The following is a 26001-nucleotide window of genomic DNA, read 5'->3' as shown; positions in this document are numbered from 1 at the left end:
AATCGAAAATTGCAGTGAAGTTTTTTTTGAAATCAGCTTCCTAAAAAAATTCTTTCATAACGGGCCGATGTTTTATTAAAAATAAACTTTTGTGGAAAGGCGCCAAACCTCACGAGTGTCAACTTACAAACTTTTCTTTATACAAAACAGACTAAGAGCTCGAAAGAGGGATTATAAATTATAATAACTAAAGTTTCTCGCCCTTTGATCCTTGAGTTACAAAATGAAGATAGAAAAAAACCGATTATAAAGTTAAAAATTATAAGAAAATTCTAGCATAAAATTATTTCTCAGACCCTGACTCAGGTTTTCTGCACAGGTTGATCAGCCAGATTTAGCCTCTTCATAACAGAAATTCCCAAAATTGACACGTGTCGATGGGTGTTAAAATGGCAGACAACGGAAAATGAGTCTTTTTTATATGTCAGTCTATCCCTCTGCCATTCAAAAAAACTCCTTTGCTTCATGAATTCTCAACATTGCGCGAACCAAGCGCTCGCAAAAGAAAGATAAGGAAACAAGGCCGTTTTAGGGAAGCCAAAGAACTTGTATTTTTTGAGAACTTGACATTTTTGAGAGAATTGATTGGTACAAGGTTTTTAAAAGTTTAATGCAAAAGGCGAATTGCTAATTGAGTAAACAAGGACTCGGTCAATAGTATTGACCCAGTTTTTTAATAAATATTAACTTAATTTTTGCTTTTTTATTTTTTAACATAGGATTCTGAACCCGAAGAAAAGAGAGTAAAAGTGGTCAAAAAGTGACTGTGGAAATCGTGATCAATTTCTGCTTTTGTTTTCGGATAAAACAGAAAATAGGAAAAGGAAGACCGAAACTGATAAACGCTTTTTTAGACTTGATAATTATTGAAATTGGGTTCGTTTGCTAACGCAGCGAATGGTTAAAGCATCTTATACAGGTATGATTTTGTTAGATTTCGATTTTTTTTCGACCAATCAGCGATCGAAAACCCGCCTACGCAAATTTCTTCCTCTCTTATTGGCTAAAATTTGACGAAGTTTCCGTCTTCTCGTTCGTTCATTGGCTCGTAGACAAAATAGATGCGTTTGACTGGCTGAAAATATTCTTGGTAATAATCGATCATTTTAAGTCGGATGAAATGAGCTAAAATCGGCGATGACAAAATGTTCCGTCCACCTTCTTCTAGCAGCTTCAGTTTCTAGTCAGACAACCACAACGACTGAAGCCCCGTTTCCGAATGATAGCCCCCCGCTCGTTTACTGCCCATGCTAGTAAGTATCGAAAAATCCAATTCGGCTTGAACGTATAATAAATAATAAGCGTACACTCAAATTTAGGGCTGATCCTAAGAGGCCTGAACAGAAGTTCGAATAAATAATAAATTTGAGAACGAGCATGTTCCTCCTTTTTTCCCACGGGCGGCTTGGCCCGAGGCGAGAGAGCGCGTTCCTATCGTTTCACCAATTCTGACAGGTGTCGATTCAAGCGCACTTGATATCGAGCACCCGCGAATTTAAGTGTTTCCAGCCCATTTACGCGTAAATTTTAATCGCCCATTACCAAATCGAAAATCAGTTCAAATAACCGTCCGCTCTCATTATTTTTCTGAATTATTTAGAAGCTTCAATTTCTTATCTCAAAAGAAATTCAATAAAAATTTCAGCCACACGGAAACTTGCACCGGCAGAAATGGCGACATCGTCCCCTGCGACGATTCGGGCAAGGATGCCATGTCAAAGTGCACCGACGAAAGAAGCATTATCAGTATGGGACATGATTTCGTAGAAAAAGACGGCTCCATCGTTGAAGGTCTTACTGCTCTGGACTTGGTTAATGGTCGTCACTGTCAAGTTACAGTCGGCTACTTGACTTACTGGGAGGGGCACCAAATACAGGCTCGGGTGGGCAAAAACTGGGAATGCTGCCGTTCTAGTTACTGAATCTAGGTTCAGTATCCCCTGTCGAAAACCTGATTCAGGGACCCCTGAAAGATTTATCATGGAAATTTGAGATCTGTTCCCACCCTAAATTAAGCCAGGACAAGGCAATGAAGGAAATGGCCGGACAAAGGATTCATGGAGAAGTCGCTTTTCAAAGTACATTTTACCGAGTTTGGAATTCGAAAGCCACGGATCTTGGAGCTCAGATCGCTGCGAAAACAACGCGGAATTAACTGCAATTCCGAAAAATATAACAGACACGCTCTTCCCTCCCAAAAGGGAGTACAACTCCGACCCCAAGTACAACAGGCCGAGGAATTACAAGTACTGCTTGCCGACTGAGATTCAGTACAATAAAATGAAGCAAGAGGTTGGAAATGTCACGGATCCAATCATTCCTCAGTGGTACCTGGATATCTTCAACGTTTCTACGGGACGGTTACAGATTTAGGCGAAATTGGAGTTGCCTTTAAAAATTTCAAATTCCAAAGTTAAAAATTCTGCCTTTACAAGAGATTAAGTCTGTTAACCTCGCCAAAAGTCGCCTGAATTTCAGAAAATTTTCGACGATCAAATCAACCGCGAAATAGCAAGCCGCAAATACCCTTTCTACAAGCGGCGAAACTTCTGGATCATCACGGGTTGTCTTGGCTTGTTCTTTTGTAAGTAAATTTCGTAGCTAAGCTTTTTGGGGAGAGGAAGCATAATGTTCTAAAAACGAGCTAATGTGGTTAACCTTCGTGGGTGGAGCCGCGCAAAAAGGTGTAATTTTCATATTTTGTAAAGAACCTCACATCAAAATAATAAGCTCGTCGAAGAATTCGAATATTCTAGTTCGAGAATTCTGAACAGTAATTAATCTGGTCATTGAAGAATAAGCTGAATAGAAATTTTTATTGAACTCGACCTTTCAAGCTTTGTCTGACCCTGAGGTAGTAGGGGGTTATCATTCGCGCTGCTCCTAACCCTAAACCTAACCCAGGGGCCTACGCCCCTCCGGGACCCCCCACCTAAGGACTAAGCCTTTGTAGTTTTTCAGCTGGTTTTTATCTGAATTATATTTAATCATCCGCACTTGTTACTTCTCTTATCTTCTCGATAAAGCTAAAATTCTTTCCGGGTAGAAGTGAAGTTCAAGTGAGTATCAAGATCAAGATAATCGCATAATTCCTCTAATGCTTGTTGTCTCAACCAGAGTTGGTAAAAAAGTATACTTCCCCTCGCCCTTCAAAAATCTGCAGGGCGCCCTTCATTCTTGAAGGGCGGTGAAGTGTACTTCACGCGCCCTTCAAAGCCCTGAAGTATACTTCAGCTATCGGTTCATCTGCCACAATTAGCGTGATTTAAATCATGGGGCCTGAGAGCCAATAAGCGCAAAATTTGAAAAAATTCTGGCGGATGGATTCTGATGGCCGACAGAATCAAGTTGAAGTAGAGTGAAGGGCGGAAGGGCGGTTGAAGTAGAGGGAAGGGCGGAAGTACACTTCACGCCCTTCAACGCCCTGCAACGCCCTGAAGTATACTTCATGAAGTATACTTCATTCTGAAGGGCGAGTGAAGTATACTTTTTTACCAACTCTGGTCTCAACGGTAAAAGTCCTTGGCCGTCGAGGGTTTACCCACTACACCGTCCGGAACTAATATTCTAATTTCTACTAGAAACTTATGACATGAAAGTTTGACAATTGATGAAATATCAAAATGAAATATGTGGCTTTGAAATATGTGGCTTATAAAAGAAGGTAGGCTTTGCTAGAGTTTGATAAAGATTATTTATGGTACTCTTTTCGAAGCCGCACTGCGGCTTCTTTATTCAAAAAGCCGCTCTGCAGCTCTCAACTCAAGGATAACTCAAGTTTTATGCACAGGTTACTGAGTTCAGCGGAGAAAATGAAACGTCATTTTATTCGATTTCAAATAGCAAGATTATAATAAGGCACCACTTGTTAGATCTAGCATGTTATCGAAGAGCAAGTGCTCAAAAACAAGTCAATTATCCTTATCAAAGGATCTCCTTTTGTGCTTATGACAAAATGATAAACTCTTCGAGAACTTCAGATAATTTTTGGACTTAGCTGGGAAGAGCCACCTCAAGATTTTAATTATATTTATGAATATTCATCCCAAGAGTTGAACAATCTCCAGCTGAGGAGCTTATGGCCCCGTGTTTTGCGCGTAGATAAGTTGCATTCTATTGCAAAATTATTGCGCTGACAATATGTTGTTTTCATGGCTTAAAATATATTCTGTATTTTTAAGTTTCCAACTTCTTTTGTCCCCCTTTTTCAACATCGATTTTCATTTTTAAAAACTTGTCTTAGTAATCTGAACTGCGGCGAAACAAGGTTATTAGTAGTACCTTATAATATTAATAATATTATATTATCGAACACTTATTTCATATGTAGTAGGCCCTTGTTTAATCTTTTAAGACTTTGTGTTGGGATAAAAAATAGAACGCATGTTCAAACCGAAGAATAAAATTAATGTATTAATCCATCCTTCTTCTGTTTTTCTCTTTGCTCTTTCCAGCATAACATGACCAGCAGTTATTTAAAATGCGGTCTGCTGAGAACATTCTTCTTCTTTTCCCCAAGTTCACCCTGAAGTTCTGTATAACTACAGCCGGCAACTTTTGCAGAAAACCTGAGTCAGGATCTGAAAGAGCCGCGGCTTTTCATTTAATTTCTTTCGGGCCTGACTCAGGTTTTCTGCACAAGTTGCCGGCTGTAGTTATACAGAAGTTCAGCGTGAACTTGGGGAAGTTTTTCATAGATTGCTGAACACAGTCCTAGGCGCAGCAAGCTGAATGAAAAACCTGAGTCAGGGTTTCGGAAGGGAATTGGTAGGTTCTGACTCAGGTTTTTTACTCAGGTTGCCGAGCCCAGGCCCAGTCTGTACAACTACGCTTCTAGTTTGGAAGGAAGACCCATTTCTGGGCAAGGTAGCCTGAGGTGAAATCTGACTCAGGGTTCTCAAAAAAAGTTTTAATAAAAAAATCCTTTTTTAACCATTCCCTTCAGTAACGATTCACCTGATCATCAAGCAGATCCGCAAGATCGTCGCCTTCGTGCGCACCGATTTAATCATGAACATCGAGCAGCCTGAATTGGTGGAGTACTCGACCCGACCGGAGAACATCTTGGGCGAGGGAGGATGCGGTCGCGTCTATGCCGGCCGCTTCCGAGGAAATAATGTGGCAATTAAAGTCATAGGAATGGGTCGAAAAACGATGTAACCTTAAAAATTGAGAAATATATAGAGAAGATGAAGTCTTGGGGATAATCTTTTAAGAAGCAGACTTTGAAATCGAATACGAAAGCAACTTTCAGACTTGAAAGCGGGACTAGTCCTAGAAAAGAACATAAAGATCAGATTTCAGAAAGCTCAAAAAAACTTTACTTAGATAAAAACTTATTAATTTTATTCCGAGAGAATTATTCTTTTGAATTATATTAATAATTTTTGATCCAAAGTTGAAGATATTTACAGTGACTCGCGAAAAGCTGAGCGCTTGAAGATGGAATGTCTCATTCTTCATACTCTCAAGTAAGTTACATTTTGAATGAGGAAGCACACTTTGTTCGAGTTTCGCTTGATTAAATCAAGTTGATTCAGGAAAAAGCATTCCTCAAAACATCCTTTACAAAACTTGATCTTTGCCGGTCGTTAGGTTTAATGTGCTTGTTTTTAAAACAAGCTCGTGTTTTTCAAGTTCCATGTAAAAGTTCTCTTTACCAAAGTTTATTTTTTCATTTCCGGTCAGAATTGGCTTTGTAAGTTCTTTTTCTCTACTAAAATGGATAATTTCAGTCAGCACAGAAACGAGTTTATTTTGCAAATCTACTCTCCGAACGTAGAAGTCGTGGCGACGGCGGATAGACTCGAAGAGATTGTACTCACAAAGTACGGCTGGGATAATAACAAGCGAAATCTTGACGATTTGCTGATGGAAGTTCGGAACAGGTCGATGTTGAAGCCGGACGACCCGGCGTATTGGAACGAAGAGCAAGTCATCCAAATCGTCTGGCACGTAGGCACGGTTCCTTATTCAAAAGAATTTTTATTAATAAAATTTTATTGATAAAAATTCTCGAATTTTCGCTTCAAGATTTTCTGGGAGAAGGCATGCATCGACAAAATGCAACAATTTTAAGCAAAATTTTGGACAAATCTGATGTCAACAGTCGGCCAAAGGCCAATCAAATTTCTGAGAGAAATTGTCGTTAAATTTGATTGGGCTTTTGGTCGAATGCTCACATCTGATTGGTCCAAAATTTTGCTCAAAATTGTCGCATTTTTTTCGATTTCGAGCCAGCGACGGATTTTCTTTGTGTTTTTTGATAAAAATGAAAATCTCTTTTTGGAATCAAAAAACAGTTAGCTCACTTATTCAAGGACTTCGCCAAATTCACTTCCCGCCAAAGTGGCCCACCGATGCCCCTGAATTTATAAAATATGTCGAGTGTGTTGTCCACAGAGACATAAAAATAAAAATATCGGCGTCCGTAAAACACCAGATGGAACTGTAAGTAAAAATATGACGTAAATTGGCTCTTTTCTGTTTCGTTATTTTGTTCCCTTTTTCGTTTTCGTTATTACAGTCTTTATTATGGCCAAAATTGAGGCGTAAGATGATTTCAAAAACTTTTTTCTTGTGGGCCGGAAATCGTAAAAAAAAAAATGCAAGTGCAGTTTTCTTCAGCTCGTCAAGACGAGTCGAATGATGGGTCTAACTCCTGATAACTCTAAGGATTTACCGGTTTACCGGCTGGTTACCGGAAAATACGTTGTCTCCGGCCGTTTTCGTTCTAGAAGTGATAGACTTATGTTTGACACCGGAAATTGTTTCTTATAGTCAGTTCTCCTGCAGCCTAAAAGATGAAGGTTGTATCAATTCTCTGAAGAGAGTTATCACTAAAATACTATTTTTGGCGAAAATGGGACTAGAAATTAGGAACGTGCAGCAACAACAAAATTTTAGTAAAAATTACTGTTTTTAGTGATAACTCTCTTCAGAGAATTGATACGACCTTCATCTTTTAGGCTGCAGGAGAACTGACTATAAGAAACAATTTCCGGTGTCAAACATTAGTCTATCACTTCTAGAACAAAAACGGCCGGTGACAACGTATTTTCCGGTAACCAACCGGTACACCGGTCAATCCTTAGAATTATCAGGAGTTAGACACATCATTCGACTCGTCTTGACGAGCTGAAGAAAACTGCACTTGCAGTTTTTTTACGATTTCCGGCCGCACAAAAAGTTTTTTGAAATCATCTAATTTCTTGTCTCATCATCTCTACCCCTCTAATAAACTAATTACAGTACTGCTCCGTCATTGCCGATTTCGGACTCTCGTCAATCTGCATCAACGATATGGGCCGCGATTATTTGCGAAAAAAGCAGCAAAGTTGCTTCCCCATCGGAAATATCAAGTCCGTCGCCAAGCAGGTTACTCAGCACATTGAGTGGCTAAAGTACTTCTCCAAAAATAATCAGTGGAACAACAAGGCGCTAGAATTTATTCAAAAAGAAGAACAGGTAATTTCAGTGAAACAGGGCTTGGCAACATGTGTAGAAGCTCTGAGTCTGGGTTTGAAAGCGTAACGGCTTTTCATTAGAGATCTTTCACACCCTGACTCAGATCTTCTACACAGATTGACGAGCTCAGCAGTGTGGAACCCCCGAAATTTACAATAATTCTAGCGTCAAACTTCTTACTTCACCCGCCACATCGCCCCAGGCACAAATCGCTGGCGCGCGCCCGAAATCGTCTACTCATCAAAAGATTACTACTTCAAGCTCTCGAACGAGTATCACTGTAAATTGGGATGTCTGGACAAATCCGACAGCGAAGGTAATCCCCTTATGCACGATAAGAACCTGTCAAGTTTGCTCTCTTCCTCCTTGTTTTCACTAAAAATGGAAACAGCGGAAACGCGTCAATAATTTTTGTGTTTTCAGCTGGAAGGCTTATCGTAAAGGATGTTTGTGGCAAATGCACAAAGGAGATCTTCCGCTTTTACAGAATGAACGACATTTACGGGGTCGGACTGGTCATTCTCAGCATTCTCAAAACAGGTACTCATGCTTGTTGAAATGATTGATGTTCAATTGATGAATTCTAGTGACGGAGAAAGAGATTTTTGCGAACTTGGACTACAACACTTCGGAAATCAAAAGCTTCATGGAGAATCCAGAAGAAGTTGGCACGAGCCGCGAGCCAAGGTAAATTTCTAGCGAATTCTTGAGCCTCTATTGACAATCTTAGCCAATAAGAAGCTTGTATTTCTCGTTTCGACGTATCGGGCTTTTACTTTTGCTCTTGCCCAATCAGATGCAACTATTTTCCATCTTGGCCAAGGAGAGGCTTGCTTATTTCAGCCAATAAGAAGCCATATCTTGCCATCTAAGCCAATTAAAAACTGTTTTTTCTAGTTTCATCACATCAGAATATTCCCGGGACGAATTCGATAAGTTCCTTCCGGAGAAGATTTTGGAGCACATCCAGCGACAGTCAATCAGAAGCCGACTCGACTACGAACCTCATTTGCGCTGCATCCGCAACATTGCTGAGGTCAGTGTCAAAATCCTCGAAAGAATGTTCATCCTTATCCGATTCGCATTTTTAGCAATGCTTGCGGCCCAACCCATATGACCGCCCAGAAATAACCGAAGTCTGCGACGAACTGGCCGCTTTTGAAGCAACCAGAAGACCCGGCAATTCCACTCACTGGTCTCCAAATACCAGGTTTGTATTTACTACTGGGCTCGGCAACATGTGTTGAAAACCTGAGTCAGGGTGTGAAAGGGGCGGGTCGACGAGAATCGGAATTTTTAAACCAATTTTCCCGAAAAACCCGATTCTGTAAACATATTTTGACTTATCAGGTGAGAACAGAAGGGTATTTAGAAGACAGCGGCAACGAGTTTCACGAGTTTTTGCAGGAATTTCGTGCACTTCATTACCAAATGTGGCATAAAAAAATAGCGAAAAAATCGCTAAATTGCCAAAATTGCGATTTGGGGTCCACTTTGAGACGAGATTACGCCCATTTTTTCTGGATAAAATTTTTCTAGTTTTCGCCGCAGTATTTTTCAAACCCTTTCCTACTCACCTGACCAATCAGAATTTTTCATTCAAAGCTAGTTTTTCCGGAATTTTGGTTGAAAAATCCCGATTCTCGTCGACCTCCCTTAATGAAAAGTCGCTATAGCGGTTTTTTTTAACGAAGCCGCGAAAAATGGTTGTCTTTAAAATCCTGTCTCAGGTTTTCCATGAATGCTAATGAGAATTTTCAGCTCGTTCAAAAATGATAATCACTCGCCTCCAACAGCCACAACGGTGCTTACAAAATGAAAGAAAAAGCAAACTTTTTCAAAAAATTCTTCATTGACTGTCTTTCCTGTTCAACTTTCTCAATACGGCAACCCCAGCTTCTACTCCCTTCTCCGTGTGCATTCAATCCTTAGAAATCTTGTTCAAAAACTGCTGTTTCCGAAAAGAAATAAAAAATTTATTCCTGGCGCAATTTTTTTCTATTTCCAGAAATTTCCAAAAATTGAAAGTGAAAATTTCCTGTTTTGAAAGTCGATTTCGTGGGAAGTGATTTGAAAGAGACGAAATTTAGGAAATTAAGGAAAGGGCACTTGTGGGCTTAGGTTGAGCCCTTGATTCACCGGAAAATTTCAGAGCCCCGTGCCGCAAGCTTTATAAAAGCTAATCGCATAATGGCATGCTGCTCATAAAATTATTGACTTTTTAAATCCCACAAAAAAAGGAAATTCAAGTTTGTCTTTCAAATTTTGGATTTAAACTTCTAAAAGATATTTCTGTGAAAAATTTAATGTTTGAGATTTCGAATTTTTAAGAACCAATAAGATACCTGTATCTGGCCACCCGGCCAATCAGAATCCTGATTGTCTTCCTCCTTTTTTGGTCAGTAGATCTCTAGCGCTAACAAATTGCTCTTCGATTCTCATTGGTCAATTATCTTTTCTTAACCATAACCCCGTGAAACTTACCAATTCTTCACAATACTCGATTCCGAAAAATAAATCCGTTACCATTTACCATTGAAAAACAACCTAAAAAGCAACCTCTTCTGTCAAAAACTGAATCTACTTCAGAAGAATCTCCAAAAATTCTCCATTTCTTCTTTCGCCGAACTGTGTTCCCGATTGTTCATAAACCAAAAACCTGCTCCCTTTGCTGTTCTTAAAAGCAATATGAAATATATATGTCTAATTTTCAAATCTTTTCTTTCTTATCTTTTTCTTTTAGAGGACCCTAGAAAAGCTTCTTAGGTGACTGAAGGGATTTCTAAATTTACAGAAGCTCAAGACGGGAATTTTTGAGGTAGGTTTCGTAAATACTAAATTCAAATTCGAATGTAAAATTAAGGGTATCACTATCTATTTTTTAAACAAAAAAATCGGCTTAAAAATCGCGATTGAAGTCCTTCATCTTTTTTTTATTATTTTTTACTTCAATTTTTTGATGGATAATCTTAATTATGACTTTTCGCAGATAAACTTATTTGATTCTGTTACAATAATTAGCAGCATGATTTCTTGGGGCAGCAGTCGCACTTGCACCCTTTGGTGGAGCATTTGGCGCACTTGCACGGGTCGCAGCCAGGTGGGCAATCAGCGCAGCCTGCATTTTTTGGTTAATTTTTCAAATTATTAAAAAAAAATATTACCACTGCAGATTTTCTTGCAGCTGGCCATTTCGCACTTGCACGGGTTGCAACCGGGCGGGCAGTTTTGCAGCCAGCGCAGGAAACTGAAAGTTATTTTTAACAGGGCTTGGTAGCCTATGTCACATAGGCTATGTGAAAACCTGAGTCAGGGCCTAAAAAACGGCTTCTCGAATTTATCTTTCCATTTAATTTCAAAATTCTGGCGAAGCCGCTCTGCGGCTTCGTTTAGAAAAAGCCGCTAAAGAAATTTAGTTGAAAAATTTTTGAACTCTTCTTACCTTCACAGCAGGGCTGTTTCGGGCAGCAGCTGCACTTGCATCCCTTTTTCGAGCATTTCTGGCACTGGCACGGATCACAGCCATTTTCCCCTTTGGGACAGGTTTTGCACTCTTTGCAGATTTTCTTGCACTTGTCCATTTCGCACTTGCACGGGTTGCACCCCGGTGGGCAGTTTTTGCAACCCTCGCAAGAAGTCTCGCAGCAGGGTTGTTCACAGCAATCACAGGTGCAGCCATTCTTGGCGCATTTCTCGCAGCCGCAGGGGTCACATCCGGGTGGACAGTTTTTGCAATTGTTGCAGATCTTGGTGCAGGCGTCAGTCAAGCATTTGCATGGAACGCAGCCTGAATTGGGAAGGTCATTTTCGGATATTTTAACTGATAAATTCATTTTTCTTCCTGCGAGGAAAACCTGAATCAGGGTAAGGCTTATCGGATTCGCTAGAATTGCCGTCTATTTTCAAATTCTAGCGAAGCCGCTCTGCGGCTTTTTTATAAAAGCCGCCACAGCTTTTTGTTAAAGCTCTTTAAAACCCTGACTCAGGTTTTCTACTCTGGTACATAGAATGCCGAGAAGACGCGCCGCCTTTTCCAAGAGGCCCTCTTCTTAGCTCAAAAGCCGCAAGCGGCTTTCTCGCCTAGTGTTATTTTCCAACCTGGTGGGCAATCTTTGCATCCATCGCACTTGGCTGGGCAGCAGTTGTTTCGTTGTTTTTGAACTTCCATTTTTGAAACTTTTGTTTTGTAGTGTATTTTTTTTTTAATTGTGAGAAAGAAAATCTGGGCGTTGACTTTATACGATAAGTGTTTGTATTCTATTATTTGCGTAGAACAAGGTCTGAAACGTCACGAGCGCCAGCTTGGGAAAACTCAAACATTCTATGCAAACGAAAGAAAAATGCTTCGCGAGTTCAGAACGGGTCGCAAATGCTTAACTTCTCAATACACGGGCGCGCGACTAAGCGCTCAAAACACGGGGTCCAATTATTGGACCACAATGCATTATCCAGCCCCGCGCGGCGCGCCAAATTCAGAGTGTGAAAAACAGCGCTCAGGACTTTTGGCTCTAATTGACGTTTCCGTCGGGTAAAAAAGCTCGTAGATGTATTGCTAGAAAGCTTGAACCCTCTTCTATAAAAATAAACCATTGTAAATCGAAAAATCCGTTCCGATTTTTCACCAGAGAGCGAAAGAGAAATCTGGCGCAAAACGCCACACCTTTTGAGTTTTCCTTCGAAACTTCACAGAGTGGTTCGTTTTCGTCCTATCAGCTCACATTACAAAATTCAGGTCAAACAGATAACTACAACGGGAATTACAGGCGGTCAAAGTCGCCGTGGTCCAATCATTGGACCACGTGCATTGAGAAGTTAACTGATAAGCGGTGTATTTTTTTATCGCCATGTTCATGTGCATATGAACCATTTATCTATTGTGTGATAAGCGGTAATGGGATTGTTTTTAATTTTCAAATTGACCTTGGCAGGAGCTTTTTTTAATCAGAAGTATTATCAAATTATCCAGGAAAGAGTTTCGCTGATAAGAGGTGTTCAACAAAGTTTCGCAAGAGTGTAATAGATAAAGTATTTAGGAAGTAAAGGATGATGTTATCCTTTTTACTGGGCTCGGCAACAGGTGTTGAAAACCTGAGTCAGGGTCTGAAGGACCAAAAATGAAGCGGCTTCACATTGGAGATCTTTCAGACTCTAACTAAGGTTTTCAACACAGGTTACTGAGCCCAGCCCTCCTTATTTAATCTTCTTCATTAAATCAATCATTCAGGCGATGATAGAAGGAGTCCTGGACGCAGATTTCTCCGTGAAGCATCACTGGAATCTTTCGCAAAAGCTCTTGGAGCTCGACTCTAACAACAAACTCCACCAGATCATCTCCAAAACCCTCATCGCGGATATCGATCATCTTGCCGAATTCCAAAAAGCCGAGGTTAGAATCCCCGATTCTCAGAAATTACTCATCAAAAGTAGAATGACTCGTTTCTGATGAATCATGCTACTTCTTTTTAACTCGCCTACGCGTTTTTGTCTCGAAAAACCATGAATTTTAGGCTCGATTCTGTGAAAATTGCTTCTCACGCTGCGAAAATCACGAAAATGCGTTGAAAATTCGCACGATTTCGAAGAGAAAAGGCCGTGCCAAACGATTTACAAAAGAGCGAAAACTTGTGACTGTTCAAAACTGCTCAGATTGTCATTTTTCTAGAACTTCGAAGCTCGAAAACCGGCTCAATAAGAATTTAGTCAATGCAGCAGCAGAAATTTCAACTGAGAAAATAGAGATCAAGAAAAAAGACAGTAATTCAGGAAAAATTGCGAAAAACCAAAAATCTAAAGCTGTCGAGAAAAAGCTAAATAGCATGAAAGCAAAGGCAAAAAATAAGAATAAGCCGAATCCTCAAAGCAAGCAAAAGAACAAGCCTCCAAAAAACTCGCTTGCGGGGTTCTTGAAAAAATTCTAGAGCAATTTTTCTGCAAAATAAACTGTTTATTCCTGTAAATAATTCTTGATCATTATAAATTTTTCTGTAGAGTAGCGGGACAGTGTTTTTGATACAAATAGTCTCTATTTGTCACCTTTTTCAAGCACAGCTGCTCGCTGGGTACGGAAACCTGCTTAGAATACCTGAGTCAGGGTCTGGATTATCAAGAGTGGAAAGTTCCAATCTTTTTCTCAATTCTGCCAAGGCCGATTCGCGGCTACGTTTTCAAAAAAGCCTCTGAGCCGCTCTTCCTTGAAGATCTTTCAGAACCCTGACTCAGGTTTATGGGCCGAGGCCGCTCGAAGCTTCCTCCCCTAGTTTTTTTTTCTCCACTAATTTTCCTTCTCTATTTCCTCTCTCACACCTTATCCCTCAGCCAATTATCAAGCCAACTTTGCCACTTTACGAAAAAGTATTGTTTCAGAAAGTAAAAAGAAAAGAAATGTCTGGTATCGCTACATCTCGACTTTCGGAAGAGCGAAAGGCCTGGAGAAAAAACAAGCCGTATGGATTCGTCGCCCGACCAACAAAAAATACCGTAACCAGACTAATCTTTCGGCAGCAAATTAACCCTGCTCGTATTCTAGGACGGAACGATGAACTTGATGAATTGGGAGTGCGCGATTCCTGGCAAGAAAGGAACCCTTTGGGAGGGAGGCCTCTACAAGATCAGAATGATTTTCAAAGACGATTATCCCAGCTCTCCAGTAAGCACTTCTCTTCCCACCCTTTTCTCATCCCCTTTCTTCTAGCCTAAATGTAAATTTGAACCACCGCTGTTTCATCCAAACGTCTATCCCTCCGGCACGGTTTGCCTCTCCATCCTTGACGAAGAAAAGGACTGGCGCCCAGCAATCACAATCAAACAGGTTTGTTTCCTTTGCCAATATTCTTGAATTAAAAAATATTTTGCAGGTTCTTTTGGGAATCCAAGATCTGCTGACGGAGCCGAATGTTAATGACCCTGCACAAGCTGATGCCTACACTTCATATACTACCAATAAGTTAGTTTCAAGCCGATAAGATAAAGTGGTCACTTCGCCAAATCTTACAGGAAGGGGGCGAATTGGGCTCGCCAGCATGTATGGAAAACCTGAGTCAGGGTCGTTTTCGTTTCAGTCCGGTTTTGATTCAAGACCTTTTGACCCTGACTCAGGTTTTCTGTGCAGGTTGCCGTTCTTACACGGCACAAACTTCTTCACTCGAAGTGTTAGCATAATGACACCCTTATTTTCCGGCTTCTAAGTGACTCCAAAAGATTTTCGAAGTTCGAGCATCATTCCGTCGAGCTGAAAATAAGGCTGTCATCATCCTAATCCGCTTTTCAGGGTCGAATACGAGCGCCGAGTCCGCGAGCAAGCAGCGCAATTCCGCAACCAGTGAAGAAGAAGAAAGTCAGTTTCCGCTTTTCTTTCTCTTTTTTTTTATTAGGGAATTCTGTTCGTTCTTTAGTCAATTTTTTTCTTTTCAGTCCCATTTATCTCTTTCCTCAAAGTTATCAAAAACCAAAATTCTAAAAAATTCTTAAAAACTATTTCTGAAACTTAACCAAAAAGCCACATGTAAAAATAACATTTGGGATCTCTTATTGATAAATTTTTTTCGAATCATAAAAAAGCGAATTCGCGATTTTGCTTGAATCTAGTTAAAATCTACTGCCATTGCTATTAATTGTAATATTTCCATTTGTTTGCAATTCCTCCCCTTTTTGCAATTACAGTAATTACGGAAATAAATGCGAGAATATTTTTACTTGTTTTTCGCTGTTTTCAAATCGATTGTGATCTAACCGATTTTCGCTCCAGGAAATCTCCAAATCTCAAAACCGCGAATTCGAAAAGAGCAAAATAAAAATTTCAGACTTCGGTGTGTGATAAACGACAAACTTGCTTAAAAAAGCTTTTGCTAAAGAGGCCACAGTTCTTCTTAGGCGGACTGGGCTCATTTTCAAACAAAACAACAAACAGCAGCAATTAACAACAACTCTTCTTGTAGAGAAAGAGACGATTTCTAGCGAGAGACTCTTCTTCGACGCTTCTTTCTGACGACGATGGCCGCAAATGTTCAAAACCCTCAGCAGGCTGATGGTGACTGGAAGAACAAGCTCAAGCTTCCTCCAAAGGTACTGCTTCTTTTTTTGAGTCTCAGAGACTTGAGGACTTGAAAACGAGTTCCTTGACCTCTCTCCTTCTGAAAAGTGAACTTGTGGAGCGCCATTACAGTAAATAAGTGCTGTAACAGTATTTACTCAACACAAACTGTAGCTGAAAGAAGCTACAGTAACCCTAGAAGCCTCTCCTTGCCCTAAAACTACCATTCTCTAGGACAACCGTGTGAAAACGTCCGATGTGACGAACACGAAAGGGCTGAGTTTCGAAGAGTTCTGCCTCAAGAGGAATGTTCTCATGGGGATCTACGAGAAGGGTTGGGAAAACCCGTCGCCGATTCAGGAAGCGTCGATTCCCGTTGCTCTCTCTGGACGCGACATCCTCGCTAGGGCCAAAAACGGAACCGGCAAATCTGGCGCCTATCTTATTCCTCTCATCGAAAGGTACCAAAAATGGTGATCCACCACGACTACTTCTTTCTCTTCAGAGTGGACCCTAACAGCGACAAAGTACAAGCATTGGTGCTCGTCCCAACTCGAGAACTGGCCCTCCAAACTTCTCAAATCTGCATCGAAATGGGCCGCCACTGCGGCATCAAGGTCCTGGCCACCACTGGCGGTACCGACTTGCGCGATGACATTCTCCGATTGGACAAGACCGTCCACGTCATCGTCGCCACGCCCGGCCGAATCCTCGATCTCATTACTAAAGACATTGCCAAGGTCGACGCTTGCAACATGGTCAGTCCCTTTTTCATTCCTTTCTTTTAAACTAACGTGATTTCTAGCTGGTTCTTGACGAAGCCGACAAGCTTCTGTCCGACTTTTCAAGCGCGTTGTCGACTCTATCGTTCGAAAACTTCCCGTCTCTCGTCAGATCCTCCTCTACTCTGCTACTTTCCCTCAATCCGTCATGGTAAGAACTCCTCGCCCAAAGTGAAGTCTTATGTTAAAATTTAGGTCTTCATGAAAGAGCACATGAAAAATCCTCACGAAATCAATCTCATGGAAGAGTTGACCCTTAAGGGTGTCACTCAGTACTACGCTTTTGTCGCCGAAAAGCAGAAGGTACGCACGAGAATACATATTTAGTGCTCATGTCATTTTCAGGTCCACTGCTTGAACACGCTCTTTTCAAAGTTGCAGATCAACCAGTCAATTATCTTCTGCAACTCGACCCAGGTAAACGCCAAAACGCGTCAATTAGAAAACCAATCGATTTTTTAAATTAAGCGAGTGGAACTTCTCGCCAAGAAAATCACCGACCTGGGCTACTCGTGTTTCTACATTCACGCGCGAATGAACCAGGAGCATCGAAACCGTGTCTTCCATGATTTCAGAAAGGGACTTTGCCGAAACCTCGTCTGCTCCGATTTGTTCACTCGCGGTATTGATATTCAGGTAGGCATTGCTGGCCCCTAGCTCTGAGTACCGCGTTTCATTACCGAAAAAATCGTTTAGGCGGTGAACGTAGTCATCAACTTCGACTTCCCGCGAATGGCTGAAACGTACCTCCATCGTATTGGTCGATCAGGACGTTACGGTCACCTCGGTCTGGCGATCAATCTCATCACCTACGACGATCGCTACAACCTCAAGCGCATCGAGGAGCAGCTCACGACCGATATCAAGCCAATTCCCCAGGTAATCGCTTTTAAAAGCCAATTGACCTAAAAATCGCGCTCTTTCCAGACGATCGACAAGGCTCTGTACGTCGCCGAGTTCCACCAAGCCGACGGTGGCAAGGACGAAAAGGATCAATAAGGGTCTCTCCTTCTTGATTGAAAATTGCATTTTCCAATCAATGGACTTTTGCAAAAAGCGCCCAACTTTTTCTTTCATTAATTAATTCATCTCTCTACTACTTTTGTTTCGCCCAAATCCCAGCTTTAATTTTAACGAAAAAGAACTCTGCGTTTAAATTTTCAATAACGGTCATTTCAACAAAACCAATACGAACAGATTCAATAAATAACAATTCAATAGTCAAAAAGTCGCAAAGACCGCGGTGTCTACCAGACAGCGGCTTTTCAATAAAATGATTCAAATCGCCGATAAGTTAAACTTTTCCCATATTTCTTTCTCCTAATAATTACATTTCGAAGTACTATTTTTTATTTTATTTCCACTTGGTGACCCAACTTTTACCTACTCGCATTTTGCAAACGTCCCTTCTCAAGATCGACGACCAGAAATCAATTTCGAAAAACCGGAAGATGGTTTCTAGTTGTCATTCTTTCAAAGGGTCGCTGCATATTTTTCTGATTTTTACTATTTTACTAAAAACAAGTTCAACCAAACTGTCTTCAAGTGGAAACCACGTGTTGTGTCGATCCCGCGTTTCAAGTTCATATCCGCGAAAGTTCAGATTTACAATCATCAGAACAACTTTTCTTTTAAAAGAACATTTCTTACAAGTAAAAACGATCTTCTTCGTTAACAAAAACTCTTCTCGGCCTGTGTGGTCATTCAGCCGGTGAAAAGATCTAACCAACTAGGTCCGTTTGTACCTAGAATTGCTGCCCTGCCCACAGCGCCCCTAAAACAACCAAGCTTACTTCTGAGGTCATTCTGGGGTCACTCTTGTTTCGGAGGTCACCCCGGCTCGACCTCAAGTCTTTTTCTTCTTTCGTTACTTTTCAAAAAGTAATGAGCAATTTTCAATCTCCGAAACAACCAAAAACAAACCAATTTAGGGCTATTTTTTCTTCGATTCCGAAAACTGCCTGCCTGATAAGAATAAAAAAAGATAAATTATTGAAAATTAAATTGATAAAGAATAATAAAAAGATTTTTCGGAAAATCGTGGATTTTCGGGAAAATCGCTCTTCCTTGATTTCACCTGAAAATCCTTGCTATTATATAAAATTTCGTAGATTAGGAAAATTTCAAATTACTCCTCAAATTCTTAATTTCTAGCGTCAAAGCTCTTTTCTTTGGCTAGTCAAATTTCCTCCCTCGTTAAAGTCTGTATGCAAACCAATCAGTTGCCCTGCTCTTTATTAATAATTTAATATTAATATTCTAAGTTAATAATTATTAATACCAGCGGCTGATTCTTACTGTCCTACTGCGTGTGTGTATACGAGCTTTACCCTGCCTACTGTCTACATCCCAGTATTCCTCAAAATTTTACATCCCAGATATAAAAATACAATTCGAATTTAGTTAAAATTAAATCCAAGAATCAAAGGGTTTTCGTTAATACAATTGAAAGCTCTTTGAACATTTATTATTGCATATTTGAACATACATATGCAATAAGCAGGTTTCAGATGAGCAGAAATATTTCCCGACAGGTGTTTTATTATATAAAAGGGGCATCCCTAGGAATTCCAATTACAAAATAGACGATCATGGACCCGGCTTCCATAGCTTAATTGACAATTTTAGACCTGGTTCAGAATAAGCTGGGCTTGGCAACCTGTGTAGAAAACCAGAATCAGGCTCTGAAAGATTTATTTTGAACAACCGCATTGAGATCATTCAGACCCTGACCCAGGCTTTCTATTCAGGTTGCCGAGCCCAGCTTATTCTGAACCAAGTCTAAGATTGTCAATAAAGCTGTGAAAGCCGCGTCTATGATCGTCTATTCTGAGGGAAGAATGACTTTTCATCATCAAAATCGTCAATGTTGGGACTTTCTTCAATTCTTTATGGACAAAAATAGACTTGGAAATTCTATCATTTCTTTGTCGAAAATCTTGAGAAGAGGTTTTGACCGATCGTGTCCCAGCCACGAGCAAAATTCACCAGCAGAGTTATTGATGCAAATTATTCATCAGGCATTCGTTTATTGCCAAAGAAAAGTATTCATGAAGGCAGAATGATAGTTGCGCTCTGCAAATAAGGGATGAGATCGATGGTCGACTCCCCTGAGAGAAACTCGGCGGAATTGCGTGCCTCTTTTTCGACTTTTTCTTTGCTCATTTGAGAAGGAGAGAAAGAGAGCGGCATTTGCAGCGAGTTTCTTGGGATTTGCTTAGTTGTTAATTAGAGAGCGTTTTTTGCTGCTAATGATCGCGCGAGTGAATTAATTATGCAAGTTTATGGGCGGCTTAATTGAGTGAAAAATAGCCGAGAGGCGCGTGTGCGTCGATACATTGATTAACTCGGGCCAGTAATCAAGTTACTCCTCTGGGCAAAGACACATTGATGCAATCGGCATTCTTTTTGATCCCCCTTCCGTGCCCTTCCCCCAGGGCATCATGCGTGCCCAAAGCGCCACCTGCTGCACAAAATAGCCAATTCGCCAGTTATGAAAACCAAAGCGGCAAAGCTTTCTTTTTCGAAAACGATAATTTTAACTTTCTTTTTCTCTAGATGAAAATTCAGTGCGTCGTTGTTTCCCCTCATCCGTCATTTCAAATTTGCAGAGAGCAAGACTTCTACCGCAGAATAGCCCACAATGAAGATAGAAGATGGCTTCAGAAAATAATTGATAATACTGAGCCGACTTCTATTCATTGTCGCTTTTAATGCGAGTCCAATCGACCAGCTTTTTTGGCTTGAAATCAAGGAAGAGAACCGATATCAGCATTGCTTGCGAGAACATCGACATTTTGAATAAAAAATTACTAAAAAGGGCTCAAGCTGGGCTCGAAAATCTGTGTAGAAAACCTGAGTCAGGGTTGCTGCTTTTCATTTATGATATTTCAGACCCTGACTCAGGTTTTCTACACAGGTTGCCGAGCTTTCTGTTGCTAGTAGGTGCATTTATTGATAATTGAAGTTGTATGGCAGTTTGTATAGTAAATATAATCGTATAAATAGTGTTTTGCTTCTAGGGTTCTTCAGTTGGAAAGGGCCAGGAAACATTGATGCCGAGTTTGGAAAGCTCACGATTGTAGGGCCCGTAGAGATTTGCCAATTCTTCGGCTGTTTCTATCAAGTATTTTTGCTCCTCTCCTTTCCTTCAAAAGAAACATTTGATTCCTTATTCTTTTCGTGCTAGATATACCTGCTGGTTCCCTTACTGGAGTCCAAGCAAACTTCCTCGCCCTTGTAATTAACGACGCAGTAGAAGCCCTTGGTTGAATTAAACACAAAGTTGTCGCCAGTGACGCAGCGCGGCAAGTCCATGAAGCCCTGTACTTTGTCCATAACCTGATTACTAATTTAAAAAAGCGGCGCAAGTTCATTTCTTACTTCTCGGGGAGAGTGGCGGATTTCTTCTCCAGTCAAGATTAAAAACTGTTGGCGGGAGAATTTCGCGATGAATTTTTGAAGATAATACGAATAGAAACCGACTAAAAAAGAGGGTTTGTCAGAAAAAAAATTTCCACAGGCAGATATGCTGGGATCTAGACTTGGGAGCCTGTGTAGAAAACCTGAGTCAGGGTCTGAAAGATCTCTAGTGCAAAGCCGGGTAGCGGCTTTTTCGAAAACGAAGCCGCTTTGCGGCTTCATTAAATAAATAGCCGCTACGCGGCTTTGCACTAGAGATCTTTCAGACCCTGACTCAGGTTTCCTACACAGGCTGTTAAGTTTTATTGTTTTAGGTTTTGAAAAAATACCTGTTAGGATGGATAAATGACCATTATTCGTAGTACTATTGTACAAATCATTTTCCAACAGCGCCGTCATCTTCTTTTCCTTCAAAATTCTCAGCCTGGTCGAAGTGCGCATCACGAAATCGTCAAAGTTTTGAATCTGATTTTGTGCGAGGAAATTTCTGAAGCCAGACGATTTGCGAACTTTGTGGTTGAAATCGGAAAAGGCGCGGTCGATCGGGTTGCAAATCACCAAGATGAATTTTGCGTTTGGAACGGTTTCTGCTATCCGATCAAGCGCTAGAAAGGGGTAAGGGAAGAGCTGTATCGGATAATTCAAGTTGTTAGTTGACAAACCTGGTGGGTAGACAAAGTATTTCGGCGTCTTTTCAAAAACGATTTCATCTTCTGCAACTTCTGGCAGTCGATCGAGATACCAGTCGATCCCGTTTTCCCATTTTTTGTCGAAGAAAGCGAGCTCTTCGTGATCTGGAGAGACTTTGACTTTCGGATGCGCCGTCATGTAGTAGTGCAGCGCGGTGGTGCCGCATTTCTTAGCTCCTAAGCCGATGACATTTGGCAGTAATTTGCGCTTTTCTCGCCCGTCCGGGTCTGCTTGGCACTCATCGTCTGAATTTGAAGGTCAAATTTTGGGAATTTTGAGAATTCGTCTCTAGAACGTGGCTTGTTGTTTGGGCAAAAATGGGAATTTCTTCAGTCTTCGGATGTTCACAGTCCGGAAAGCAGCAAATATAGGTAAATTTAATGTTTTTTTATATTTAATTATCTTTAGATTTCTTCAAAAAGAAGAAGAAGAAAGTTACTCGAAAGAAGCGAACAAACTCATCAGAATAGCATATTCTGAATCAATGTGCTCTTTGCCTTACTGGCCGGTTTTCTTCTTTTTTACCTGAATAAAATCAATTTCTTATATCAACTTTTGTGTGTTTTTACTTGCAGGCTTAGTTAGCTTAGATCCTCGTTTCGGTTGTGAGAGTTTCGGTAGTAGGGAGTTGTGCTTTGAGCTGCCCCTAACCAGGCTCTTGTGTACATATCCTCACTAAGGTTCGGAAAGGCTTGTATGGAAAGCCGCGTAGCGGCTTTTTGAAATTCATTATGACGAAGCCGCGAAGCCTCTTTGCAACATAAACAGTTAATTTTATTTTTGAAAATCGACATTGGTTTTTGAAAAACCGGTAATCATATGCGGCAAATGCGGCTTTTCAGTCTTTTTGACAATGACTCAGGTTCAGGGCCGAGTCGAGGCTCCTGAACCCAAACCTAAACCTAATCACCAGTGGTGGTCCACCACGCCCCTTAACCCACCAGAACCGCACATAAGGCTTAAAATAGGGGCTTTTCCAGGAAAGACAGTAGGAATATGATTCTATAATTTTTACCTTTTGGCGTGCGTAAATTTTTGACTTTTAAAAACCTTCTTCCTTGCAAATCGTCAAGCTCTTCATTCGCTGGATAGAAAAGATATTCTCTGTTTGGCTGGTGTGGATAAATATTATCTGGTAAAAATATAAAAAGAAACGACGAAAACGACGGCGATGTTACCTCTCGTGTGATAATTTTTGATGGGCGTTCGTTTTTCTAACGGAGCGAGGCAAAAGAGGATCAGGACGAGGGCGATGCTGCTGACGAATAACGTGACGATTTTTCGGTGCATGTGCGAGGAAATCCACCCGGAAGTCAGGCGCTTTTTCATTTAATTTCTGCAACAAAAATGGTCATTTTTAAAAACTGGTTTTTGGAAATTTTCATTAGAAATTTTCTCTCTCTTTTTGATATTTTTATCATTTTCTCAAGAAAATTGACTGTAGTACTCACGTGATCACCATGTCCACCGAAGAGGACATGAATTGTGTACAAAAATAGCTCAGTGCATTTTCGCCGATAACAAAACTCAAACTCTGCCCCGCGGCTTGGCAATTCTATCTCACAGTTAAATATTAAATAATCTGCACGGCTCCCCAAATCTCCACCCTTTTTCACCTTTTTTAAATTCAGGGTAATACTGGGAGTTCTTGAATTCTGAGGACTATTTTTTATTATGAATTGTCGTCTCGCCCCTAAAATTATTCAAATCTGTTCGGCAGATCAAGATTTTTCAGTTTTATCGATATTTTAAGGCGACTGAATCCCCTCGATTATAAAACTCAAAGTGAAACGAAGCCTTCCAGTCCTCCACCATCTCCAACACCGATATCTTCGCTTGATATTTATTACTTTTGAATTACTTTTAATTCATGGGAAGCTATACTGTTTAATTCGACTCCGATATTGCCTTGAATAAGGGATAGTTTTTTGCATTTGTTTAAGCGGCAGATGAGAAATATAGTGCAAGAAATGTTCTTTTTCGAAATTTCCGGGAAGTTTCTATGTTTTTAACAATCGTTTCGTTCGTGGAAGAATGCTTTGACTTTCCTCGCGGCTCGAATGATTTGGCGATACACTTTGCCTCTTCCCTGGCAAGCATAATGTCTAGCGTGGCTGTTAATCGCGGAATTGATTTGCTTGTTCAGTTTGCATATATCATTGTTGTCAAAAACAGACAAATCGGCTGATTCTTCGTCCTCTTCATCGAAGCCATTTTCTTCGTAACAATCTTCTCCAGTAGCGGACAATGTAAGTTTCTCAAAAATTTTGTTGGTTCTTCCTTCGTATCGTTCGGCGAAACCTGTACCAGCGATATTGTCGAGAATTATCTGAAGAAAAACAAAAGTTTGCTAAATACACTTTCTCTCTTACGGAAGCATGTGTACGGAGAATCGATATTCTTTCTGCAACTGTTGTTGTTGTTGTTGTTGTGGTTGTGGTTGTTGTTGTTGTTGTTGTGGTTGTGGTTGTTGTTGTTGTTGTGGTTGTGGTTGTTGTTGTGGTTGTAGTTGGGGTTGTTGTTGTTGTTGTCGTTGTTGTAGTTGTTGTTGTTGTAGGCCGGAAAGATTTGATTTCATAGTCTTTGACACCAAGATCAGATACAACATATAAATCTCTAGCGCCTCCTAATTCTTTCTTTTCACTGTCGCCTCCGAGAACATGAGGCATAATAGAAGGAGTAAATGGTAAGCCATCAGAAATGAGCATCGCCCTTAAAATTCCGTCGATTTCAATTCTTCTAAAAATTTTTCCATCAGCGCCGAACCACTAATAACACTGTAAAAATTCGAAAAATTGAGTTAGAATACTTGAGTGATGACGATTTCCATGTATCTTCCTTCAGAACAATCATTCTCGCGAATAATTAGAGATTGGCCGTTATTATTCCAAAAAAATGAAGTGTGTCAGCACTCGGATCGATCCAGTTCAACTTGCCGACAAGAATTTCATAGTAGTAGAACGGTGAAAATGGGGATGTATTGGATGTGGTTCTAATGTCGAAAACAGGAAAACTTCTGACAATGTATGACCATTTTCTAAACGAGGATAAATTAATAATGTTTGAAGATTATAAATTTTTCAATAATGCTCGCTAATCATCCTATAGACTAAAATTTCAACCCTCGCCTGAATCCATGTGCTCGTATTTTAGCAAAATTGCACTCGACTTTCACTTTAATTTGAAACTCTTCGGTATCTCTGATTTCACAGGTAGGGTAGAATTGTTTCCTTGCTCCTATGATACCCGCTGGTGGAGGTTGGAGTTCTGATGCACGGATTGGCAAATTTCCGATCAAATTTTCTTCGCAAGTTGCTTCTTGAACTGGCGGCGTCTTCAAAAAAGAAACTGTTATAAAGCGTTTTTGTTTGAAATTTCAATAAGCCCAAGTTCAAAGCCTAGACAACAAAATTGTTTTCAACACTACGTCAAATTTGAATAGCATAAAAATATTTCTTCTTACCCATGCTAGATCGCAGAGTGCAATTTCAAGTAAAATAAAAACAATGTTCTTCATCTTTAAATTGACAAGTGCTTTAAAACTTCACTAGTTTTATAGAGAGAGTGGCGCAAAAGAGCTTTCATTATCATGAAACCGAGGTATAAGAGATAACCACGTGTATCCAGTTGATAAAATCTCCATCATCGGATCAAGTACATGGAAACTTGAACGTCCTCCGAAGGATGTTACGACACCACGAAATGTTATCACATATCATTGATAACCCTATCAATATCTCTACTCACCCATGCATTGAGCCATGCTAGATCGCAAAATGCAATGGCAACTAAAAAGAAAAAGATATTCTTCATCTTCTATAAGTGATAAGTTTTTTTTTACTTTTATTTTTCAAATTTATGCCAAAAAAGGCGCCAAAGAGCTCTTACTTTGGTAGAAATGAGAGATTAGAAGATAACATCGTGTTAGAAAATTGGTTGGCGTTTAGAAATTGGTTGACGCGGTCAGTTGGAGAATTTTGTAAGAATCAGAATAGTCGGATCTTTGGGTCGGTAACAAATTGGTACCTACTCTGAACGTTGCTTCCGAAAGCACGTCATCTTATTACGCCTTTTTCAACGTATCTAGCCTTTTAGAGCGGGAACGGTCGGACTCATTACCAAAATTTTTGGTAACCCATTACCAATTTTCGGTAGTCGATTATCAATTAATTTTAACTTTTTCGCCAAGTTTATGAATAAAACACCCACCAAGTTTTCTATTATACAGGCGCGGAGCGCACACTCGCTCTTTGAATGAAAAAAATTGCCACTTTTTTGACGAATTTGGTAATGCATTCTCAAAATTGGTAATGGGTTACCACAATTGGTAATGGGTTACCAATTGGTAATGAGTCCGACCGTTTCCCTTTTAGAGCCTGGGTCTTCAACTTAGACCTGCAGGTCGTTTTCTTCTGGATTGCGGCTTCTTTTGAAAGGGACGATCCATCCTTCTTCGAGGACTTAGGCGATGTCTTCTAGCGGTACCCCTTTCGTTTCAGGAAGAAACAGAAACAAAACTATAAGAGCTACTAGTGCGAATATTGAGTACACATCAAATCTCGGAGTTGACCGCCCATGGAACAGGTCCCATTCCAGAAGCAAAGAAAAACA

The 26001-nt window shown here is 40.4% G+C and overlaps 7 protein-coding genes across 8 annotated transcripts; 4 read left to right on the top strand and 3 right to left on the bottom strand.

Annotated features, from left to right (window-relative positions):
- Positions 1 to 551: 551 nt before the first annotated feature.
- On the top strand, positions 552 to 10145 carry LOC145703897 (uncharacterized). Of its 2 annotated transcripts, XM_081781295.1 has the most exons (11): positions 552 to 919; positions 1112 to 1253; positions 1646 to 1877; positions 2017 to 2355; positions 2464 to 2584; positions 4946 to 5137; positions 5405 to 5471; positions 5736 to 5959; positions 6303 to 6450; positions 7252 to 7467; positions 7633 to 7773. In XM_081781295.1, exons 2-10 carry the CDS (start codon positions 1138 to 1140, stop codon positions 7400 to 7402), a joined length of 1590 nt encoding a protein of 529 aa, XP_081637421.1. In that variant the 5' UTR covers positions 552 to 919; positions 1112 to 1137; the 3' UTR covers positions 7403 to 7467; positions 7633 to 7773. The 2 variants fall into 2 exon arrangements, with proteins under 2 accessions (XP_081637421.1, XP_081637422.1); XM_081781296.1 differs by lacking the exons at positions 552 to 919; positions 1112 to 1253; positions 1646 to 1877; ... (3 more) ...; positions 5405 to 5471; positions 5736 to 5959 and adding exons at positions 7891 to 8007; positions 8055 to 8154; positions 8365 to 8503; positions 8559 to 8677; positions 9229 to 10145 and having other exon boundaries at positions 6309 to 6450; positions 7633 to 7783.
- Positions 10146 to 10199: 54 nt separating this feature from the next.
- LOC145704387 (uncharacterized) lies at positions 10200 to 13750 on the top strand. The gene is made up of 3 exons (XM_081781836.1): positions 10200 to 10285; positions 12692 to 12853; positions 12975 to 13750. Exons 2-3 carry the CDS (start codon positions 12695 to 12697, stop codon positions 13383 to 13385), a joined length of 570 nt encoding a protein of 189 aa, XP_081637962.1. The 5' UTR covers positions 10200 to 10285; positions 12692 to 12694; the 3' UTR covers positions 13386 to 13750.
- Positions 10395 to 11696, bottom strand: LOC145704386 (uncharacterized). Its single transcript, XM_081781835.1, has 4 exons — positions 11566 to 11696; positions 10910 to 11254; positions 10632 to 10714; positions 10395 to 10585 (listed from the first exon to the last, which is right to left on the bottom strand). The coding sequence occupies exons 1-4, from the start codon at positions 11633 to 11635 to the stop codon at positions 10463 to 10465; spliced, it is 621 nt and encodes a 206-aa protein (XP_081637961.1). The 5' UTR covers positions 11636 to 11696; the 3' UTR covers positions 10395 to 10462.
- A 76-nt stretch (positions 13751 to 13826) lies between the features above and the next one.
- On the top strand, positions 13827 to 15158 carry LOC145705936 (SUMO-conjugating enzyme UBC9-B-like). The gene is made up of 5 exons (XM_081783439.1): positions 13827 to 13944; positions 13994 to 14113; positions 14159 to 14275; positions 14322 to 14410; positions 14735 to 15158. Exons 1-5 carry the CDS (start codon positions 13849 to 13851, stop codon positions 14787 to 14789), a joined length of 477 nt encoding a protein of 158 aa, XP_081639565.1. The 5' UTR covers positions 13827 to 13848; the 3' UTR covers positions 14790 to 15158.
- A 110-nt stretch (positions 15159 to 15268) lies between these two features.
- LOC145705935 (putative ATP-dependent RNA helicase DDX6) lies at positions 15269 to 18196 on the top strand. Its single transcript, XM_081783438.1, is given in 10 exon segments — positions 15269 to 15528; positions 15731 to 15957; positions 16002 to 16254; positions 16302 to 16335; positions 16338 to 16429; positions 16474 to 16581; positions 16624 to 16695; positions 16747 to 16914; positions 16975 to 17157; positions 17206 to 18196. Coding segments are annotated over 10 exon segments (1281 nt in total). The 5' UTR covers positions 15269 to 15456; the 3' UTR covers positions 17278 to 18196.
- A 2050-nt stretch (positions 18197 to 20246) lies between these two features.
- On the bottom strand, positions 20247 to 23066 carry LOC145702842 (heparan sulfate glucosamine 3-O-sulfotransferase 6-like). The gene is made up of 8 exons (XM_081780127.1): positions 22842 to 23066; positions 22569 to 22726; positions 22406 to 22522; positions 21363 to 21635; positions 21030 to 21305; positions 20662 to 20762; positions 20474 to 20619; positions 20247 to 20426 (listed from the first exon to the last, which is right to left on the bottom strand). Exons 2-8 carry the CDS (start codon positions 22717 to 22719, stop codon positions 20297 to 20299), a joined length of 1194 nt encoding a protein of 397 aa, XP_081636253.1. The 5' UTR covers positions 22720 to 22726; positions 22842 to 23066; the 3' UTR covers positions 20247 to 20296.
- Positions 23067 to 23359: 293 nt separating this feature from the next.
- On the bottom strand, positions 23360 to 24677 carry LOC145703884 (uncharacterized). The gene is made up of 3 exons (XM_081781281.1): positions 24200 to 24677; positions 23763 to 24158; positions 23360 to 23719 (listed from the first exon to the last, which is right to left on the bottom strand). Exons 1-3 carry the CDS (start codon positions 24218 to 24220, stop codon positions 23399 to 23401), a joined length of 738 nt encoding a protein of 245 aa, XP_081637407.1. The 5' UTR covers positions 24221 to 24677; the 3' UTR covers positions 23360 to 23398.
- Between the last annotated feature and the right edge of the window lie 1324 nt (positions 24678 to 26001).

Source organism: Oikopleura dioica, chromosome PAR, assembly GCF_907165135.1.
Source record: "Oikopleura dioica chromosome PAR, OKI2018_I68_1.0, whole genome shotgun sequence".
NCBI lineage: Eukaryota > Metazoa > Chordata > Appendicularia > Copelata > Oikopleuridae > Oikopleura > Oikopleura dioica.
The sequence above is the reverse complement of the archived record's forward strand: the minus strand, read 5'-3'. Positions and strand labels throughout refer to the sequence as shown.

Excerpts from the sequence above, each read along its gene's own strand:
- LOC145703884 (XM_081781281.1), bottom strand. The coding sequence starts at position 24,220 with ATGGAAATCGTCATCACTCAA. Across the intron at positions 24,159-24,199 it reads TGGAAATCGTCATCACTCAA|TGGTTCGGCGCTGATGGAAA; the intron begins GTATTCTAACTC and ends CAGTGTTATTAG. Across the intron at positions 23,720-23,762 it reads TTCTCCGTACACATGCTTCC|ATAATTCTCGACAATATCGC; the intron begins GTAAGAGAGAAA and ends GTTTTTCTTCAG.
- LOC145702842 (XM_081780127.1), bottom strand. The coding sequence starts at position 22,719 with ATGAAAAAGCGCCTGACTTCCGGGTGGATTTCCTCGCACATGCACCGA. Across the intron at positions 21,636-22,405 it reads AAATTTACGCACGCCAAAAG|ACGATGAGTGCCAAGCAGAC; the intron begins GTAAAAATTATA and ends CTTCAAATTCAG. Across the intron at positions 20,427-20,473 it reads TCCAGTAAGGGAACCAGCAG|GAAAGGAGAGGAGCAAAAAT; the intron begins GTATATCTAGCA and ends TTTCTTTTGAAG.
- LOC145704386 (XM_081781835.1), bottom strand. The coding sequence starts at position 11,635 with ATGGAAGTTCAAAAACAACGAAACAACTGCTGCCCAGCCAAGTGCGAT. Across the intron at positions 11,255-11,565 it reads ATGCAAAGATTGCCCACCAG|GCTGCGTTCCATGCAAATGC; the intron begins GTTGGAAAATAA and ends TTCCCAATTCAG. Across the intron at positions 10,715-10,909 it reads GAAACAGCCCTGCTGTGAAG|TTTCCTGCGCTGGCTGCAAA; the intron begins GTAAGAAGAGTT and ends AATAACTTTCAG.
- LOC145704387 (XM_081781836.1), top strand. The coding sequence starts at position 12,695 with ATGATAGAAGGAGTCCTGGACGCAGATTTCTCCGTGAAGCATCACTGG. Across the intron at positions 12,854-12,974 it reads CCGAATTCCAAAAAGCCGAG|GCTCGATTCTGTGAAAATTG; the intron begins GTTAGAATCCCC and ends CATGAATTTTAG.
- LOC145705936 (XM_081783439.1), top strand. The coding sequence starts at position 13,849 with ATGTCTGGTATCGCTACATCTCGACTTTCGGAAGAGCGAAAGGCCTGG. Across the intron at positions 14,276-14,321 it reads CAGCAATCACAATCAAACAG|GTTCTTTTGGGAATCCAAGA; the intron begins GTTTGTTTCCTT and ends AATATTTTGCAG. Across the intron at positions 14,411-14,734 it reads ACTTCATATACTACCAATAA|GGTCGAATACGAGCGCCGAG; the intron begins GTTAGTTTCAAG and ends TCCGCTTTTCAG.
- LOC145703897 (XM_081781295.1), top strand. The coding sequence starts at position 1,138 with ATGACAAAATGTTCCGTCCACCTTCTTCTAGCAGCTTCAGTTTCTAGT. Across the intron at positions 2,356-2,463 it reads ATATCTTCAACGTTTCTACG|TCGCCTGAATTTCAGAAAAT; the intron begins GGACGGTTACAG and ends CCTCGCCAAAAG. Across the intron at positions 5,960-6,302 it reads CCAAATCGTCTGGCACGTAG|TTAGCTCACTTATTCAAGGA; the intron begins GCACGGTTCCTT and ends ATCAAAAAACAG.